This window comes from Apodemus sylvaticus, chromosome 1 (genome assembly GCF_947179515.1).
Source record: "Apodemus sylvaticus chromosome 1, mApoSyl1.1, whole genome shotgun sequence".
NCBI lineage: Eukaryota > Metazoa > Chordata > Mammalia > Rodentia > Muridae > Apodemus > Apodemus sylvaticus.
In genome coordinates this window covers 187,898,373-187,915,776 of record NC_067472.1, presented here as the reverse complement: position 1 = coordinate 187,915,776, position 17,404 = coordinate 187,898,373, and the positions used below count along the sequence as shown (strand labels likewise).

Genomic DNA, 17,404 nt, shown 5'->3' with positions numbered 1-17,404 from the left:
TTTCAAAACTTCAAATCTGTGATCCATATGTAGCATTTGTCATTCTGAGCCTGTGCTACCTCTCTCAGTGGCTTTTCCAGTTCCATTTATTTTCCTAATGATCCCACAATTTTACTTTTTAGTGTTAATAGAATTCCACTGTGGGACTTTTCTTCCCACAATCCCCTGCACCCGCTCTTTCCAACTTGGGCTGAACACAAATGGCTCCCACAAAGGCAGATGGGAAAAGGAAGGGTCTTTCTGCCATCAATGAAGTGGTGAACTGAAACTGTCAACATTCACAAATACATCCACAGAGTGGGCTTTAAGAAGCGTGTCTTTTGTGTACTTAAAGAAATCCAGAAATTTGCAGTGAAGGAGACCAGGCTCAATAAAGCCATCTGGGCCAAAGGAATATGGAATATTTTGTATGTTTGTCCCAGAAAACATAATGAGGATGAAGAGTCACCAAACAAACTCTACACATTGGTAATTTGCATGCTTGTTACCACATTCAAAAAATCTACAGATGGTCAATGTAGATGAGAACTAACCTGCTGAATGTCAAATAAACTTGCAGAACTGCCAAAAGAATTTATTGTGCAAAGGAACTCGTTTTCACTCTACAGTTTTTGTTTGGTGATCATTGGTGTTGATTCCATCTCCTAGCTGTCAAGGGTGGAGTGAGCAGGTTCAGTGCAGGTCCTCAGAAGGAGAGGGAAGACAGTGGTGCTGGGTGAAGTGAAATTCTCATGCTGTATGATATTTTAAAAAGACTTAATTATTTTTTATTTGAGTGTGCACATGTATCTCTGTTTGTGAACACAACATGTGTGCAGGTGCCAGTAGACACCAGAAGAGGATGTTGGATCCCAAAGACCTAGAGTTTAATGCAGTTTTGAGCCACCCAACATCTGGTCTTCTAGAAGAACAGTAAGAACACTAACTTTTGAGCCATCTCTCTAGCCCAAGAATCTAACTGTTGAACACAGACATTCAGAGCTGCAAACATCCCTATTGGTTTTTTCCTTATCATACATAACTCATAAGTTTTTGATGTGTTCTCTTTTCATTTCATTTAATTACAGGAGTCTTAAAATTTTTCTTCTTGATTTCTTCAATGGACTCCCTCATATGTTCTACCCCATTATTCAATGCTGTGCTGTAAACTTCTGAGAGTCTTTATATTGTCTGAAGTTCCTTTATTTAGTCTTTATTTTATTCTTTTCACATAGTTATATTATCCTCACTTTTCTATGTTTCTTGAGACTTACCTTCTGCCCTAAGATGTGGTCTAGCATCTGTGGCTATGTTCATAAATATGCTATCTGCAGTTGGAAGTACCTGACTTCCACTAACATGTTTAGAATTTCAATCTCTTCTTTTTTTCTTGGTTGTCATGGAGCAGTTCTGATCGGTTTGGGGTTGGAGTCTATTTTGTCTATGAAGTCTATTAGCCATTCCTGCCCATTTCCCAGTTCCATTTGCTTGGAGTACCTTTCTCAGCCTTTCAATTTAAGGTACCTTCTCTCTTTGATAGTGCTATGTTTCTTACAGAGAGCAAAATTACAGGTCCTTTAGCATATTTCGAACTTCTTTATTGCTTTGGATTGAGGGGACTGAGACCATTACATTGAGAGTTATTATTGAAAGATGTGTACTGAAATTGAAAGATTGTTGCTTTTGTCTTTCTGTGGAGGTCTAGGAACACAGGAGGCTTTCTCTGAGGCCATGATACATGAAGAAGAAACACACTTCCTTCTTTAAACAAGGAACATGCTTGGCAGGACCAGTGATGGCCTCGGGGCCAGGTCCTTGAGGGGAGCTGAGGCCTTGAATCCTGACAACCCAGTTCTTCCTACCCTAAGGGGTTGTGTGTGTCAGTCCCAGGGAGACTGTGTGTCCTTGGGATAACATGTGTTTCCCTTGCTCAACAGTGCTTGATTACTTCCCACTGACTGTCTCATTTTGTGACAGTTTTTGTTGATCCTGGTCCATTTTTCCTTTCAGGAAAGACTGCATACCAGATAAGATGCTGTCATCTTAAGCTTCTTTGGCATAAGACACAGCTTGTGCAAGATCTGACCCCAGTTTTTTGTTTTGTTTACTTTTTAAAAATAATCTTTACCTTCTCACCTCCCCGTTCCTCCCTTTTAGGATCCTGTCATTGAAGAATGAATGACTTGTAGGTTTAGGTCATTTTCTCAGACCCTTTTAGTTAACCATCTTGATTTTGTTTATTTGTCCTCTGTGGTCCCTTGGGTGTGTTTAATCTTCTCTTCAGACCAAAGTATTCCCTCTATTAACCTCTGTAGAACTGACTTAGTGGTCATAAATCCCTTTAGTCTGTTTTGATTGTGAAAATTTTTTATTTGTCATCCAATTATGATAGAGGACTTATTGGATATGAATAGTCTTTGGTGGCAGTTGTGATCTTTCAGAACTTAGAGTACATCTTGCCCAATCCTTCTGGCCTTAAAAATTTCTGTTGAATAATCTGTTCTCCCAACTGGCCTGCTTCCATGTGAAACTTGGCCCTTATTCTCCTGCAGCTTTCAATGATCTCTGTTCTAGGGTTTTGTGTTTTGAGGATATGGTTAGGAAGCTCTGCCTATCTGGTGTTCTCTTTCTCTTGTGCCTTGGTGGGCATGTCCTTCTCCAAGTGTGGAGACTTTTCTTCTATGACTTTACTGAACATGCCTTCTATGGCTCTGTCATGAAACACTTCTCTCATGACAGCAATTTCTAGATCTTTTTTGTTTTTCATTTAGTTCCAAAGCTCTCCCACGTTCCATTTACATTTTTATCTTAATATTTCCATTGACGGAATGGTCCTTCACATCTTTTCTGAGCCTTGACTTCCAGCCCTCCAAATGATTCATTCCATTGGTAGGACAGCCACTGAGTCAGCTGAGTTTTCATCTCCAGCGTTGGTTCAGTTTCTTTAGCAATTCTGACTGACTCCTATTTTCCTGTCTTACACTGGCTTTTCCTGCAGTTTCTTGCTAGTCTCGTGGACCATGTTCACATCTTCTCTGAGACGTTTGAGCATACTTATAGTCATTCTCTTGAACTTCCTGGAAATTCTTTTAAGTCACTCTCATTGGAGGTCATTCTGATGGGACTGGTAAGTTTTGGAGGAAACAAAGTTTTGAGGTCATGGATTTTCATGCTGTTTTTGTTTCTGTACCAGGAATTAGTTTATTGTTTGTTTCTTCTTCTTCTTCTTCTTCTTCTTCTTCTTCTTCTTCTTCTTCTTCTTCTTCTTCTTCTTCTTCTTCTTCTTCTTCTTCTTCTTCTTCTCCTTCTCTTCTTCTTCTTCTCCTCCTCCTCCTCTTCTTCTCCTTCTCTTCTTCTTCTCCTTCTCTTTTTCTTCTTCTTCTTCTTCTCTTCTTCTTCTCTTCTTCTCTTCTTCTTCTCTTCTTCTTCCTCTTCTTCTTTTTCTCTTCTTCTTCTCATCTTCTTCTTCTCCTCCTTCTCTTCTTCTACTCCTCCTCCTCTTCTTCTCCTTCTCTTCTTCTTCTCCTTCTCTTCTTCTTCTTCTCTTCTTCCTCTTCTTCGTCTTCTCTTCTTCCTCTTCCTCTTCTTCTTCATCTTCTTCTTCTCTTCTTCCTCTTCCTCTTCTTCATCTTCTTCTCTTCCTCCTCCTCCTCCTCTCTCTCTCTCTCTCTCTCCCTCCCTCCTTCCCTCCCTCCTTCTGTCCCTCCCTCTGTCTGATCCTCCAGGCCCTCCCTCCAACCCTCCTTCTAACTCTCTTCTAACCCTCCTCTCTCTTCACACACACACACACACACACACACACACACACACACACACACACACCAGTACCCCTACTAACCTACCCTGGGGACTTGAGATTAAGAAGTAGCCACAAGCCAGACATGGTGGTGCACACCTGTAATCTCAGCACTAGGGAGGCAGAGGCAGGTGGATTTCTGAGTTCGAGGCCATCCTGGTCTACAGAGTGAGTTCCAGGACAGCCAGGACTATACAGAGAAACCCTGTTTCAAAAAACCGAAAATAAAACCAAAAACAGACAAACAAGAAGTAGCCACAAGTCATGGAGCCTCAGCTGGCCTGTCCTAGCCCCTGGTGAAAAGACCGGGAAACTGAGGAAAGCAGTTGCAGAGAGCAATAGGTCCAGAGACCAACAAGTTGAACGGTGCAGGTAGCAGGAGGCTCAGCTTGGGCAGGAAAGCACATAGGGAATGGTTGTTTCAGTCTCTGTGGCTAGGAACACATTTCATCACCTGAGAATGCTTTTTCTCAACTTGAGCTTGAGAGCTCTAAACCTGAAGTCGCCTATTGAGCTGACCTCTGGAGCTATGTATATGTCATTGGGGAATGCTGACAATTTTGAAGATCCAGGGACTGCATGATGCTATATACCCACGGAGGCATTCCTCCAGAAGGGTGCCTAACACTTAGGAGGTCTTGAAAGCTCTCTTCCAGGACTAAGCTCAGTGCTGGGACTGCTGCCCACACTCCCACCTGGACAAACTTCTTACCTAGTCACTGCAAGTGACTGGTCTCAGGAGGAGGGAAGAAAGAATGCCATACTCACAGACCACAAAGCTAAATGTGGCCAGCAGAGGCCACTGTTATGCAAGAAGGCAAGCTACCAATGTGCGGAGGTCTTTGCAGGCAAGGAGAGGGGATGGGTGGAGGATGAGACTGGGGAGATAGGAGGCTGGGATAGAGGGGAACAACAGGAGAGAATCCACAAGTTTGACTGTCCCTCCTCCACCCCATGTACATAACTGGTAGTATCAAGCTTTCAAGGGGTCAGAATGGAGCTGCTCAACCCTCCCCCCACCCCACTCCCCACCCCACCTTTTTCTTTTGACCCTTGAGATTACTGGTTTTTTGAATTATAGTTTTAGAAAAATGTTTATTACTATTTAGCATCTTGACTTTATCGTAGGTTTAAAAATGGATCTTTTAAGAATCTTTACTTTTAATGTGTATGGGTGGTTTGCCTGCATGTGTGTCTGATCTGACCACCATATATGTATCTGGTATCCACAGAGGTTAGAAGAGGGTGTTAGATCCCCTGGAACTAGAGTTATGAATGGCTATGAGCCACTATGTGGGTGCTGGGAATTGAACCCAGGTTGTCTGCAAGAGCAGCAAGTGCTCTTAACTACTAAACTGTCTCTCTAGATCAAAGAAAACTTGCATGTTATTTTTATTGTGTTTTTAAAATTTATCTAATTTTATTTATTTTGTTATTGGAGAAATCTGCTGTTTTTCCTTTTTTTTCATTTTGCTGATTTCTAATTTTTCAATCTATTGCCTTCCTCTCCATAACACGCTTCCACACTCTTTTTGCTTGTATTTATTTAACGTTGTTCTTCCATGTTCAGGTTTGTACTCGTTGGTGATGTCTTAGTGGCTATAATGGACCTTGCATGGCTATTATTACTGTACCAAGAACTGGGTCTTTAGAGTGGTTGTTCAGTAAGAATATTCCCAAACTGGAACTGAAAGACAGATCTAAACCAACAAATGTGAGATCGCAACACAGAAACACAAGAAGGTAAGGCATCAGGGCTCCTCCATAGAGACCCTAAGTCCTCCGTTTTTATGTTCCAGGACTCTGGAATGTATCCCTGAAGTGACCATGGTGTCTAGTGGTTGTGACCTGCTTGACCTTTGGCCACAATTTCTCTTTCCCTTATAAGAGCTCTGAAGTAAGTCCGGGATGAATCCCCAACCTCATCCTCCATCACGTCCTCTCTCCTTGCCTGCAGAGACCTCTTTGGAATAGAGAACCTCCACAGCTCATGTGGAGCCCTCGGAGGGGTGGAAGACTGGAATGAAATTTCAGTAGGACTTTTGGCTGAACTGGACATTGTAACTCAGGATCACAGTTGTCAGAAGTATGGGACAGTTCTTCAAAAATAGTAATGGCAGCTTCGGATATGGCTTAAAGAGCCTTGATATCCAAGATTTCTAACTTGCAGATTTTCTATGGATTACTGCCTAGATCCTTAGGGAAGTTTGCAAGGTGCACCCGTTTGCTGCACCCCCTGATGGGTAGCCTGGTTTGGAGGTGTGACTTTGTACTTTGCTGAATTGTCTTCGAGCGTCTTCTTTCCCTCTTCTTGTTAAGTTTTTCATCTCTTCATTATTTCCTTGGGATATGGTTTCTCCTTTGCTGCCATGGCTGTAAGGTTTTGGAGGGAGGAGAGGGAAGGGGAAATGATGTAATAATATCATAATCTCAAAAAAGTCTCTAAAAATTACTTTTAAGATTAAAAAAAAAAAAGAAAAAAACATTTTGGTGAATCTTTCTATCCAGTGGGGAAAATTTTTAAAACAGTATTTATGAATTTGACGTTCTTTAAATGCCATGCTATGATTTTACCTATACCTTCTGCTATGGCTGTTTTCTTGGAACAGTGGTTCCAAGAAATATCGTATGGTAAATCACAAATACTTAAATAATGGAACAATTATTCCATTATTTAAGTATTTGTGATTTACCATACGATATTTCTTGGAACCACTGTTGTGTAAGTCTACATTGTTTTTGTTGTTGTGATTAAACCATTGTGTAATTTATACATGTATGCACATCAATTGTACTTCATTACTATTTATGTTTTTAAAAAAGACTTATTTTTAAAGTCATGTGTATTTGTGTGTGTGTGTGTGTGTGTGTGTGTGTGTGTGTGTGTGTGTGTGTAAATGTGCATATACAGGCAGGTGCCAATGGAATCCAGAAGAAGGCATTGGATCCCCTGGAGCTTGAGATACATGTGACTTTAAGCTGCCATACTTGAGTGCTGGGACCTAACTCAAGTTCTCTGCACGAGCGGTCTGTGCTTTTAACCACTGAACTGTCTCTCTAACACCTATGTATTTGTCCAGGAAAGAAAGAATTTTGATGGGCATGTCTCTTAATTGCCACACATCTATGATTTTTTGTGGTTTTGACTTTGCTGTTGATTTCTGGCTGAAGTCCATCTTGTTCACCAGAGTTACTCTGGTTAACCTAATATCCATAAAGTGATTGAAAACTTTGTAACCTAACATACAGCTTAGCCTAAAGAATGTTCTGGATGCACTTTAGAAGGTCATAAACTCTGCTGCTGTTTAGTATAGCGTTGTTGGCTAGAATATGTTCTCACATTCAGCCAACCCAGGTCAGGAGTTTTAGGAGGGTTTTTTTTTTTTTTTTTAAATTTTTCCAACATTAAAGAATTTGTTAGATTTTTCCCTTCCTCACTTTCAAAGGCTTTCTAGCTGCTCTTCCTTTCTCCCAAAAGTGTGTCTCATTGTTAAAACTGAGCCATCCTTGTGTGTGTGTGTGTGTGTGTGTGTGTGTGTGTGTATTTGTATGTGCATGAAGGTGCATGTGTACATGTGTATGTAGAGGCCACAGATCAACACTGCATATCTTCTTCAGTCTCTCTCCACTTTTTCCCATTAATTAATTTATTTATTCATTTTACATCCTGATTGATGCTCACATCCTGTTCTCTCCTTACAAACCCCTCCCCCATATCCCATTCCCTTCTCCTCTGAGAGTATGGGGGCCCCTTTGGGTATCCTCCCATCCCGGAGTATCAAGTCTCTGTAGGGTTAGGCACATCCTCTCTCACTGAGGTGAGACAAGGCAGCCCAGTTAGGGGAATGGATTCCACAGTCAAGCAATAGCTTTAGGGAAGCCCCTGCTCCAGTTGTTGGGGAGCCGACATAAAGACTGAGATGTGCATCTGCTACATACATGCCTGGGGCCTTTGTCCAGCCTATGTATGCTTGAGAGCCCCAGGAGTCTAGTTCACTAGCCCTTAGGTTAGTTGACTGTTGATTTTCCTGTCTCCACTTTGGTTTTTGAGATTTCTAATTTAAATCCAGAGTTCACCATTTGGCTGGACTGGGCTGCCCATTGAGCTTCAGGGACCTGGCATCTTTCACCCACCTCCAAGCATCAGGGTGACAGGCTTGTGCCATCATGCCAGACTTTTGGGGGGTGCTGGGAGATACAAACTCGAGTCCTCATGATTGCTTGGCAAGTACTTTTCCAATTAATCCATTGTCCCCACCCCACCCCTCACCATCCCTGTTCCCTCCATCCTCTCTTCATTCTCCCAAGAAGAATCTGCAGCTTGTAGGGTTGAAATTTACCACCAGGGAAGGCTTGTAATACAGATCCCAAAGATGTCATCTTGATACTCTTATACCTTTCCTTTGCTCCTGGGTATGCCCAATACTGACATCATGGAAGTAAGAAGCCTAAAAAGTGCTGACTGCTGAGTCCACTACTATTGAGACTGTGCATCGCACTGGCATCCACTCACCAGATTTACACTAGTGCACTGGGGCATATGCTTTTCAAACTCTGTAACTGGCTCTGACCCCAGATCAGTGAGCAAACGCTTGACGTTTGGACGCCAACTCATGGCAGAAGATGTACCATGCATAACCTGAGGAAACCCTGCAACGCACTTATGTGGACATCCATGAATCAGCACATACTCGTGTCAATGTACTGGCCCTGGTTTTCTCTGTAAGCAGATCAAAGCTTGGGCGGGTGAGAGGTGGAGCCAGGCCCACTGCCCATCCAGAGCTCTAGAAATACCTCTGCATAGGATGATGTGGCAATAGACATGAACTTTTGTGTTTTATTTGAGAGGTGGTGATGTTTGAAAATGTATCCAAGGCCAATGCATTTAGCCAATAAGCAATCTTTGTCCAAATATTACTGAGCTCTTAGATTCTGCGAGACTTTGGTAAACTTAGATTAAGGAAAATACAATCAAGAATGTGACTCACCAATAAAATGAGCATGAACTCTCTTCCCCTTCCCACGCACTTTTGAGTGTTAACTGAGATCACAAGGCCCTTTAGTATAAACTTGACAAAGACTACTTATGCCATAAATAATATCTACGTTTATTATTTTATTATTCCTATTCACAACATAGTATAAATTCCCCCCCCCGCTACCTTTGAAATACCTTCTGCAAGTCTACATTGTGTCCTCTGTTTCTTCTGTACCTCTCACCCTTTCTAAGTTTCAACTCCCCATTTGTCTGATCTCAATCCTTCCCTTTACCCTCATACAGCCCTGGCTCAACGGGACAAGAAACTCATAGTGTAGTTTGGTGGGATCGTGGCAAAGCCCACAAGTCTAGGAGACACATCAATGTCCTGGGGTGCCTGTGGGGATTTGAAGCGGAAGTTCTGCATGATGTTTGTGAGGAAGAGAAACAGTTCCATCCTAGCCAGTCCTTCTCCGAAACAATACCGTTTTCCTAAAGAGACAAGACAGGGGAATGTGAAGTTAGTTTATGTCAATAGAAAATCCCTGGCTGCATTCTCCATGGAAGGAAGAGCTGAGACCTTTAAGGAAAGCTCTAATCCCTGAGCATCAGCTGTACTTTTACTTGAGGTGGGTTGATCCACACCAGGCAGTAACAATGAGAAATGTGGATTCCCTTCTGTTGCAAGATATTTGTTCACACTGTGGACCCCGAGATTGTATTATTTACTGAAAAAAAAACCTGTTTCTAGTTGTGTGGCTCAGCCTTAATCCCTCTGGCTGGAATACAATAAACCTTCAGTATACACTTTTAATCCCAAACAAGATAGTTTGTAGAAGGAAGCATCCATGTTCGAAAGTGATGTCTAATTGACTGGCAAACAAAGTGACGAATCAGAGAAAGATTTGACAGAATGGGATGTGCCCAGCTCTCACAAGAGGAGACAGGAAAGGGAAGCTACTTAGAAAGCAGTACAGAGAAAGAAAAATGGAGAAAAGAGGCAGTTTTACTAGGACAATTGTGTAGAGGCAGGTTGTAGAAAGAGAACACACTAGTCATAGGTAAAGACAGAATAAGCCAGAGAATGAGAAGGAGATAGAAGATTAGAACATATTGCCAAAGTTAGTATGAGGTCAAGCAGAGCAATTCAGGGAGAGGCCAAGAGAGAGAAACCAGACTGAATCTGTTAGAGGAGTTTGAGCCAGAACAACTGAGTTGACTTCCAGGCAGCGATCAGAAACAACTATGAAGGGGTGACCTTATTCAGCCGCAAGTCTCAGAGACTGAAAACATTCTAGGCTTAGAAAAGATTGTACAGAGGTTTGAAGCTTCCAGGACTAAGCCTATGTTAGCAGAGAGAGGCAGTAAGCCTCTGAGACTACAATTACATAAGGAGATTAAAAAATATTTTACACCTTTCCCTACAGTGATGAGGAACAGTACGGCTGCCATGTAGCCACATCCTTTCTAAGAACTGGTTGTGTGACCCGAGAAAGCCCTCTGACTTAGTTTGAGCTTCCATTTCCCCTCACCTATCATTAAAGTTCGACCATCACTTCTCCAGGGTTCAGATACATGGTACTTGGGAATGATGGGAGCTACAGTCAGTCAGCTCAGAGTTAGATACAAGGGAATATTCCAAGATGGAGAGAGGTATTTGGCTGCATCAGATGGAAGCAATGAATAAGATATCTCTGTTGGTGTGAGCAGTAGCCTGGCACTAGACAGTAGGTTCTTACCAATGGAAAAGGGCACAAAGGCATCACTCTTCTTAAACTGTCCATTGTCATCTAGGAAGTGCTTTGGGTTGAAGTCATTGGGGTTAGAGAAGAACTTGGGGTCTCTCAGCACAGAGCCCAGCATAGGAAACACTTCAGTACCCTGTTGATGAAGAAGAGTCTGGGTGAGGTAGATTTGGATGAGTGTCGTGCTGGCCCACAGGAGGTAGAAGGGTGAGTTGGGGTATCCCAGGTGACGATGAAGATAACATATGTGAGTGGGGGGCCTTTGAGGGAGGAACTTTTAGGAATATGAGGTTATCCTTGAGATGGAAATATGGGGGATGTGAGGCTCATGTTCTATTAGACAGGATGAATGAATGACATGGGCTCTGTCTTCTGGGGTGGGAGGTTAAAAGACAAGCAATTTGTGTCTCTCAAGTCAAGATTGGAGGGGTATTGGATTTATGTAGCCCTAAACAGGATATATGGCAGACATGAGACTCCTGTCTTTAACACAGTTGGGATCTAGATAAATTAAGCTTATACTTCTTGAGAGGCATAGAGTTAACATTCTTGGGTAGGAAAGTCTCAGGGGAAAGCCAATATATAGGAGTTCTAAGTAAGAGGGCAGAAGGGTGTGGTGGCAGAGAAAGCCTGTCACTGAGATACTGAGAGAGGGGCCTGGTGATTTCTAATGAGGAGGAGGTCCTGGAGGCCCCGGAAGAAGGCTAGAGGTCACTCTAGGCTGGGGGAATCAGCACCTTGGGGAGGAGGAACTCTCGAAACTTGGTGTCCTTAGTGACCCGGCGAGCTAGGCCCATGGGGATCATGTCTGCAAATCTCTGGATCTCGTGGATTACAGCCTCTGTATAGGGCATCTTCATTCGGTCCTCATACTTGGGCTGCCGGTTCCTGCCAATCACCCGATCAATCTCCTCGTGGACCTTGGCTGAGAAGAACAGGGATGGGTTTAGGTATCCAGGAACTTCATAGTAGAGATGATAGTTCAGAAACTAAGACAGGATGGATGCCCTGGAACATTGTATGGCATTGTAGATCACTTTCAGTACATGCAAGTCATGCATCAGTGAAGGAACTTCCTAGGAACTGGATGGATCATACCAGAATTATATGGGAGTTGCATGGAAGGAAATTTAGCTGGTGACCTGGGGGAGCAGGAAGTAGCTCCTTTGAAGCACAGATGAGCAACCCCACCAGCTGTGGCTCTGTCTAGGCACAGCAGGGAGTAGCTAGCTATCTGAGAGTCCAGTTTCTTGAGAGAGGTAACGGACATCGTGGCAGACAAGAGATGCAGGTGTAGAATCTATATCCATGCTGTGTTCCCCTCAACCCCTGCTTTCCCGTTCCTTGAAGCCTTCTTTACCCTCAACATCCGGGTGCTTCATGAGCAACAGAAAGCCATAGCGCAGGGTGGTGCTGACGGTCTCTGTGCCAGCAAAGAAGAGATTTAGTGTCGTCAGCACCAAATTCTTCATGTAGAACTCAGTATTGGGGTTCTTCTTCTCCTGCAGGGAGGGGAATATTCAAGTCAAATCCACTCCTTACACTCTTGGTGCCCTTCTAGATTTTCCCCAACTTGAACTCACTTCTCTTTGGCCCAGACCTAAGATTGAAAAGAGGAACCCTGGCTATTACAAGTTCTCTCTGGGTACCAGACCTTCGGAAGTGACCCAGTGCCCTAAATCTTCTTTTGTCATTCATCACTTAGCTGGCTGTCTGATTGATAATGACCAACTCAGTTGTCAATTTTTAAATGGTAGAACTATTTTAGGAAAGTTAAGGTTGGAGAAAGACTCTGAGAAACAATGGTACAGACATCATGTTGGAGGAAGCCAGGGAAAACTAAAGATATTTTTGTCTGAGATAGATATAGAGTTTTTTAAAAATTATTTTTATGTGTATGAGTGTTTTGCATGCATGGGCATCAGAGCACTACAGTGTGTGCAGTAACCAGGGAGGCCACAAGAGGGCATCGGATCTACTGGGACTGTAGTTACATGGTTGTGAACTGCTATGTAGATGCTGGCACAATGGGAGAGCAGCCAGTGCTTTTAGCCACTGCCATCTTTTCAGCCCTCAGACAATGAGTGTTAGGCAGCAAGATCTCATCTCTTCATTATGAACCTTAATATTTTCTAGAGCAGTTTCCTCCCACAATCCTTTGCACTCAGACTACATAAAGTTCCATCACAGCTGGATACCACATGCTGATAATCCAGGACATGAGAAAGCAGACATGGGAGGACCACCGCAGGTTTAAGACCTGCCTGGCCTACACAGCAAGTTTCAAGCTAACCAGGGCTACATGACAGGCTCCTGTCACAAAGCACCACCATCACCCCTGCCTCTGTTCTGCATAGGTGAGAGAAAGTCCCAGATAAGTTAGGTCACCTGTTCCACAGATGTGAATGGCAACACGGACAGGCAAAGTTAAGGGGTACGTCACGTAAATGCATCAGCCTGAGACACTGAGGCAGGATACATGGCCCACCTGCTGTGACGCAGAGCTGCAGCCTCCTCATTTGTAAAATGGAAGTCACAACACAACCTCACCGAAGAAGTGTGAGCAATAAATAAGTGGCTATCACTAAGCCTTTAATACACTGGTGGTGGCCTCAGTCTGTCCATCCTCCTGAGACTGAGCAGTGGGCGGAACAGTGGTGCTGAGTGACAAGATGTGAGGTTTATAATGAGGGGCTACCCCACACGTGATTTCGTCCTGCTTGGCTTTGAACCTCCCTCCACCCTGAAGTTCCCTAGCTTCTGGGTTTACCTCCAGCATTCGGATGAGGAAGGAGTCGATGAAGTCCCTTGGGGAATTGGGATCCAACGTGCGCTGGTTGTGCTCCACTTTCTTGGTTATGAAGTCCTCCAGCCCCTGAAGCTCCTTAAAGGCCTGTTGCTGGGGCCCTGGCAGGTATTTCATCACAGAAGAGAACATCTCGTAGAGCTGAGGGTGGAAAAGGGAGGAAGCACTAAGGAAGCAGTCTGCATAAAATCTAAGAGGTGGCGGCTGCCTTTAGGCAAGGGACCTTTCTGTCACCTGTCCTGGAGATCAGGTAATCAGGTGGGGCAATGTGGAAACATGGTTTTCTTATACTTTAAGTGAGAGGGCTATTGTCCAATATTTTAAGTGAGGTGGATTTGGTTGTGTATGTGGGTTTGGGGTTCTTAAGTATGGCTGCATTGGATGACATCCAATTGGGCTGACGTTACATCTGTAGATGCATAGGTATTTGGGTGACTTTAGCTGGAGGCAGCTGTTTATACACTAGCAGGATTTGAACTGGTGAAGGTTAACAGGTTTTCCAGTATTAAGCCGGTCCTGGATAGTCACATTAGCTGAATTTCACACTCAACCTCGGTGTTCAAAAACAAGGGGATGAAGTGTTCAAAAACAAGGGGATGAAGGTGGAAATGTGTGGAAGTTTCCTAGCAGCATTCGGAAGCAGTGTCAGGAACTCTTTGTGTGTGTGTGTGTGTGTGTGTTTGTGTATGTGTGTGTGTGTGTGTGTATGTGTGGTGTATTTATGTCACTGAGTTAGTTTTCAGCCATTAAAAACAATGTTATGGAATTTCCAGGAAAGCAGGTACAATGGGAGATCATCATATGAGACAAATCTCACCAGAACTTGTGTATGTGTTCCTTCAATCTGTGGTACCTATGTCAAATCACGTGTGTACACACGTATGCATATATTTGTACATGTATATCACTTGTAAGTAAAACAGACTCAGGGACAAACAGGAATAACAGGAGAAGGAAGAGGAGGAGGAGGAGGAGGAGGAGGAGGAGGAGGAGGAGGAGGAGGAGGAGGAGGAGGTGTGAGAAAAGGGAAGGTAGTAGGGGTATGGGCCTGAATAGGTTCAATACACAATATACGCTTGTCCAATTTTTTTTAATTTCTATTTTAAGTAGTGCTGATATTCATGTGTTCACCTGCTCTGTTATTCAGCTGGCTTCACAGATGGCCCTACTTGGGTGTGTGAATGAGCTGTGTTGGGAGACCCTTAGCTGGATGTTTGGGGGACACTGTGTAGAAATTTTGCTTAGAGCCACAGATGCTTGTGTAGTTCCGTGCCCAAGTAAGGGGTACTCATCTACACACTACAGGGGGGCTAGCTCTGAATATCTTTGCAGACCGCACATGATTTGAGTGAGCTTGAGTCTGCAGCACCGAATGCCCAGGAACTGAAGAGAGGAAGGATATTCAGCGGACCCTCCCTACAGCGATCTCGAGTTAGAGATTAAAATGAATTGTAATGGTAATGCATGACCAGCAGAAAGAGCTGAGTGGCTCTGTGTGTGAGAGAGAGAGGGAGGGAGGGAGAGGGACAGGGAGAGGCAGAGGGGAGGAGAGAGAGGGGAGTGTGGTGAGGGAGAGGAAGGGAGAGTGACTGCTGGCTTTGGTCTCAGGCTTGGCTGTTGAGAGAACAACTGTCTGTGGTCTGACATCTGTTCCTGTGCAACCGCTAGGGGTAGTTTGAAGGTGTTTGCGGGAAGCAGTTTGGGAGTGAGCTGGCAGCAGAGGTAGGGGCCATGGTAGGACAGGTTGAAACAGGTTACCTGCCCCATAGAGGTCGCTGTGAACTGGAAACTTCCCAGCATCATTCTAAGCAGTGACAAGAACTCTTTGTCCTCATAGTCGAAGCGGTCCCCGAAGACGATTGAGCTAATGACATTGGAGACTGTTCGGCTCAGATAGTAGGTGGGGTCGATGAAAGCACCTGTGGGTGGGGAGGAGGAGAAGAAAGGAGAGGGAGATATTGGAACTAGGCAAAAAAGCATTGCCTGGGTGTTAGCATCAGATATTTGAATGAGAGAATTTAAAAAGGGCACTGGCTACAGCACTGAGCCCAAACGCCTGACACTAGATCCCACAGCGGGGACCAGCATGCTCTTCCCTAGCCTAGTTTCCTCTCCTGGGACATGGTGCTGCTTTGCCTAGGGTGTCCAACCTTGGGTAGGTCCTAAGAACTTGCGGTGCTCAGCTTACCGTTCGTTCTCCTAAATGAGTCGATGAGAAAGCCCGCCTCCTCTTGGATGCGCTCCTCGATGCCACGCTTGCCCACGCCGAAGTCCCGCAGCGTGACGATGGAGAAGCGCCTTAGCTGTTTGGCTCGCTCCCCGCTGCTGAAGGCTACGCCTGCGAGGGTGAGTGAGAAGCCCCCGAGAAGTCAGAGGAGAGGGGCGTGGCTGGCCCCTGACCACCCTTGCACCGGTCTGCTAACAGGAGGGCCAGAAGGAGAAAGATGCACACAGATCCTTAGAAATGCAAGTGCAAAACACAAGATGGCACCAAGAAACTACAGACAAAAGTGAGCGATAGCCTGGAGGGGTGGAAGAGTCAGAGAGAAGGCTGGGGAAAGGATGCCCTCAAATGTCCTCTGCCACGTTCCCCTGTGCCAAGTCCCTCTCACCATAGCCTTTGAAAAGCCAGTCGAAGGTAGCCTGCTCGCCCCGCCCACTGAATTCCTCAGCTTGGTCCACCAGAGCCTCCTTGACTGCCTCCTGTCCACACAGCACCACAATTCGGCGAGGTCCCAGGTAGATGGTGAATACAGGTCCGTAACGGTCTCTGATCTGATGGAGGTGGATGATGAGAGAAGTTAGAGGGGACAGCTCGTGCTTTCATAGCTGGTCTGGGAGTCATTTCGCTAGAGTTCTAACGCCTCTCAGACCAGCTGTCCCAAGATGTGATCCCACAGGCCTAGGAAGTGGTGCTGATTTCTTGGCAATTCCCCTGGCCTAAAATTACACTCCCACCTGGTCAATACCCTAGTGCCAAGCCTCAACCAAAATTGGGCATCCCTTCATGCCCCCATTCGACCCATCTCCACGCGCTGTGGCACCTTCATGAGAGAGTTGTACATTTGCTCTGTGTTCAGCTGAAGAAGGTTCCCGATGAAGGGCAGTGGGGTGGGTCCCGGAGGTAGCTTTCCTGAGAGCTTCCTCTGTTTCCAGACAGACATCAGGACCAGCACACTGAGGAAGGCCACTGTAGCCACCAGGAGGAGTCCTGAGGCCAGCATGGTGGCGGTCGGGTGGCAGACAGACAGACAGACGACAGTGATGGGTGAAGTAGCTTGCTTTTATACATCCAGAGACGGAAGACTGGCCTTTGGTCTTGATTATGCAACTGTCTCATTTCACCTCCAGACTACCCCCCTGTTGTGCACCAAGTTTGGGACATAGCCAACACTGAAGGAGGAGGAGGGCCCCATGAAAGATTAACAGGGAGTAGACTGAATCTGTGGTATCTAAGAGGAAGTGCTACATAACAAGGCATAACATAACATTACAGAGGACAGTAGAAAGAAGCCAGAACTAGATCCTTCATAACATGGATACTAGAGACCCTTCCTCTGAGAAGGGCCCAAATGATAGGGATAGGAGGGTCTTAGGAGAGAGTGAGTCCATTCGTTTGAAATGGGATGAATGCCTATGAGGTTGAAAGACCATTTTTCTTTCCTGTTTGAGATAGACTTTCACTATGTAGTCCTGGCTAGCCCAGAGCTCCGTACGTAGACCACAGAGATCCACCTGTGTCTGCCCTGACTGCTGGGATTATAGGCCTACACTACCATACCCGCCCGACTCTTGGGAGTCTTTCAATGAAGAGGGTCCTGAATTTAAGGATGAGAGAAATGGAGGTTCCAGGCCTACAGGTTATGAATCTTGAGGGAAGAATGGCTGTGATGGGGGAGTGCCTGGGAGGGTCACACTGAAACTGCAGGGGGATCTGGGAGTGGGCGCCTGCCCAGGCCTGGATGTACTTTGGTACTGGCTCTGTGCTCTCTCCTAATGCTCAGAACCCTGAGGAAGTCTCTGAGTCTAGGATGGAGCTGGAACATAGGATGTGAGGAAGGTAGGGAAGACCAGATTCGTATTTCACTGGAACTTGGCAC

The 17,404-nt window shown here is 44.9% G+C and overlaps 1 protein-coding gene across 1 annotated transcript; it reads right to left on the bottom strand.

Moving 5' to 3' along the window:
- Positions 1 to 8,957: 8,957 nt before the first annotated feature.
- LOC127683041 (cytochrome P450 2A5-like) lies at positions 8,958 to 16,528 on the bottom strand. Its single transcript, XM_052179896.1, has 8 exons — positions 16,339 to 16,528; positions 15,493 to 15,642; positions 15,063 to 15,223; positions 13,269 to 13,445; positions 11,859 to 12,000; positions 11,236 to 11,423; positions 10,493 to 10,634; positions 8,958 to 9,245 (listed from the first exon to the last, which is right to left on the bottom strand). The coding sequence occupies exons 1-8, from the start codon at positions 16,526 to 16,528 to the stop codon at positions 9,064 to 9,066; spliced, it is 1,332 nt and encodes a 443-aa protein (XP_052035856.1). The 3' UTR covers positions 8,958 to 9,063.
- Between the last annotated feature and the right edge of the window lie 876 nt (positions 16,529 to 17,404).

Bases quoted from the DNA above. Each gene is read 5' to 3' on its own strand.
- LOC127683041 (XM_052179896.1), bottom strand. From the start codon at position 16,528: ATGCTGGCCTCAGGACTCCTCCTGGTGGCTACAGTGGCCTTCCTCAGT. The intron at 11,424-11,858 runs GTAAAGAAGGCT...TGTTCTTCTCAG, and splicing joins GAAGCACCCGGATGTTGAGG to CCAAGGTCCACGAGGAGATT. The intron at 10,635-11,235 runs GTGCTGATTCCC...CTTCATCAACAG, and splicing joins GAGAGTTCCTCCTCCCCAAG to GGTACTGAAGTGTTTCCTAT.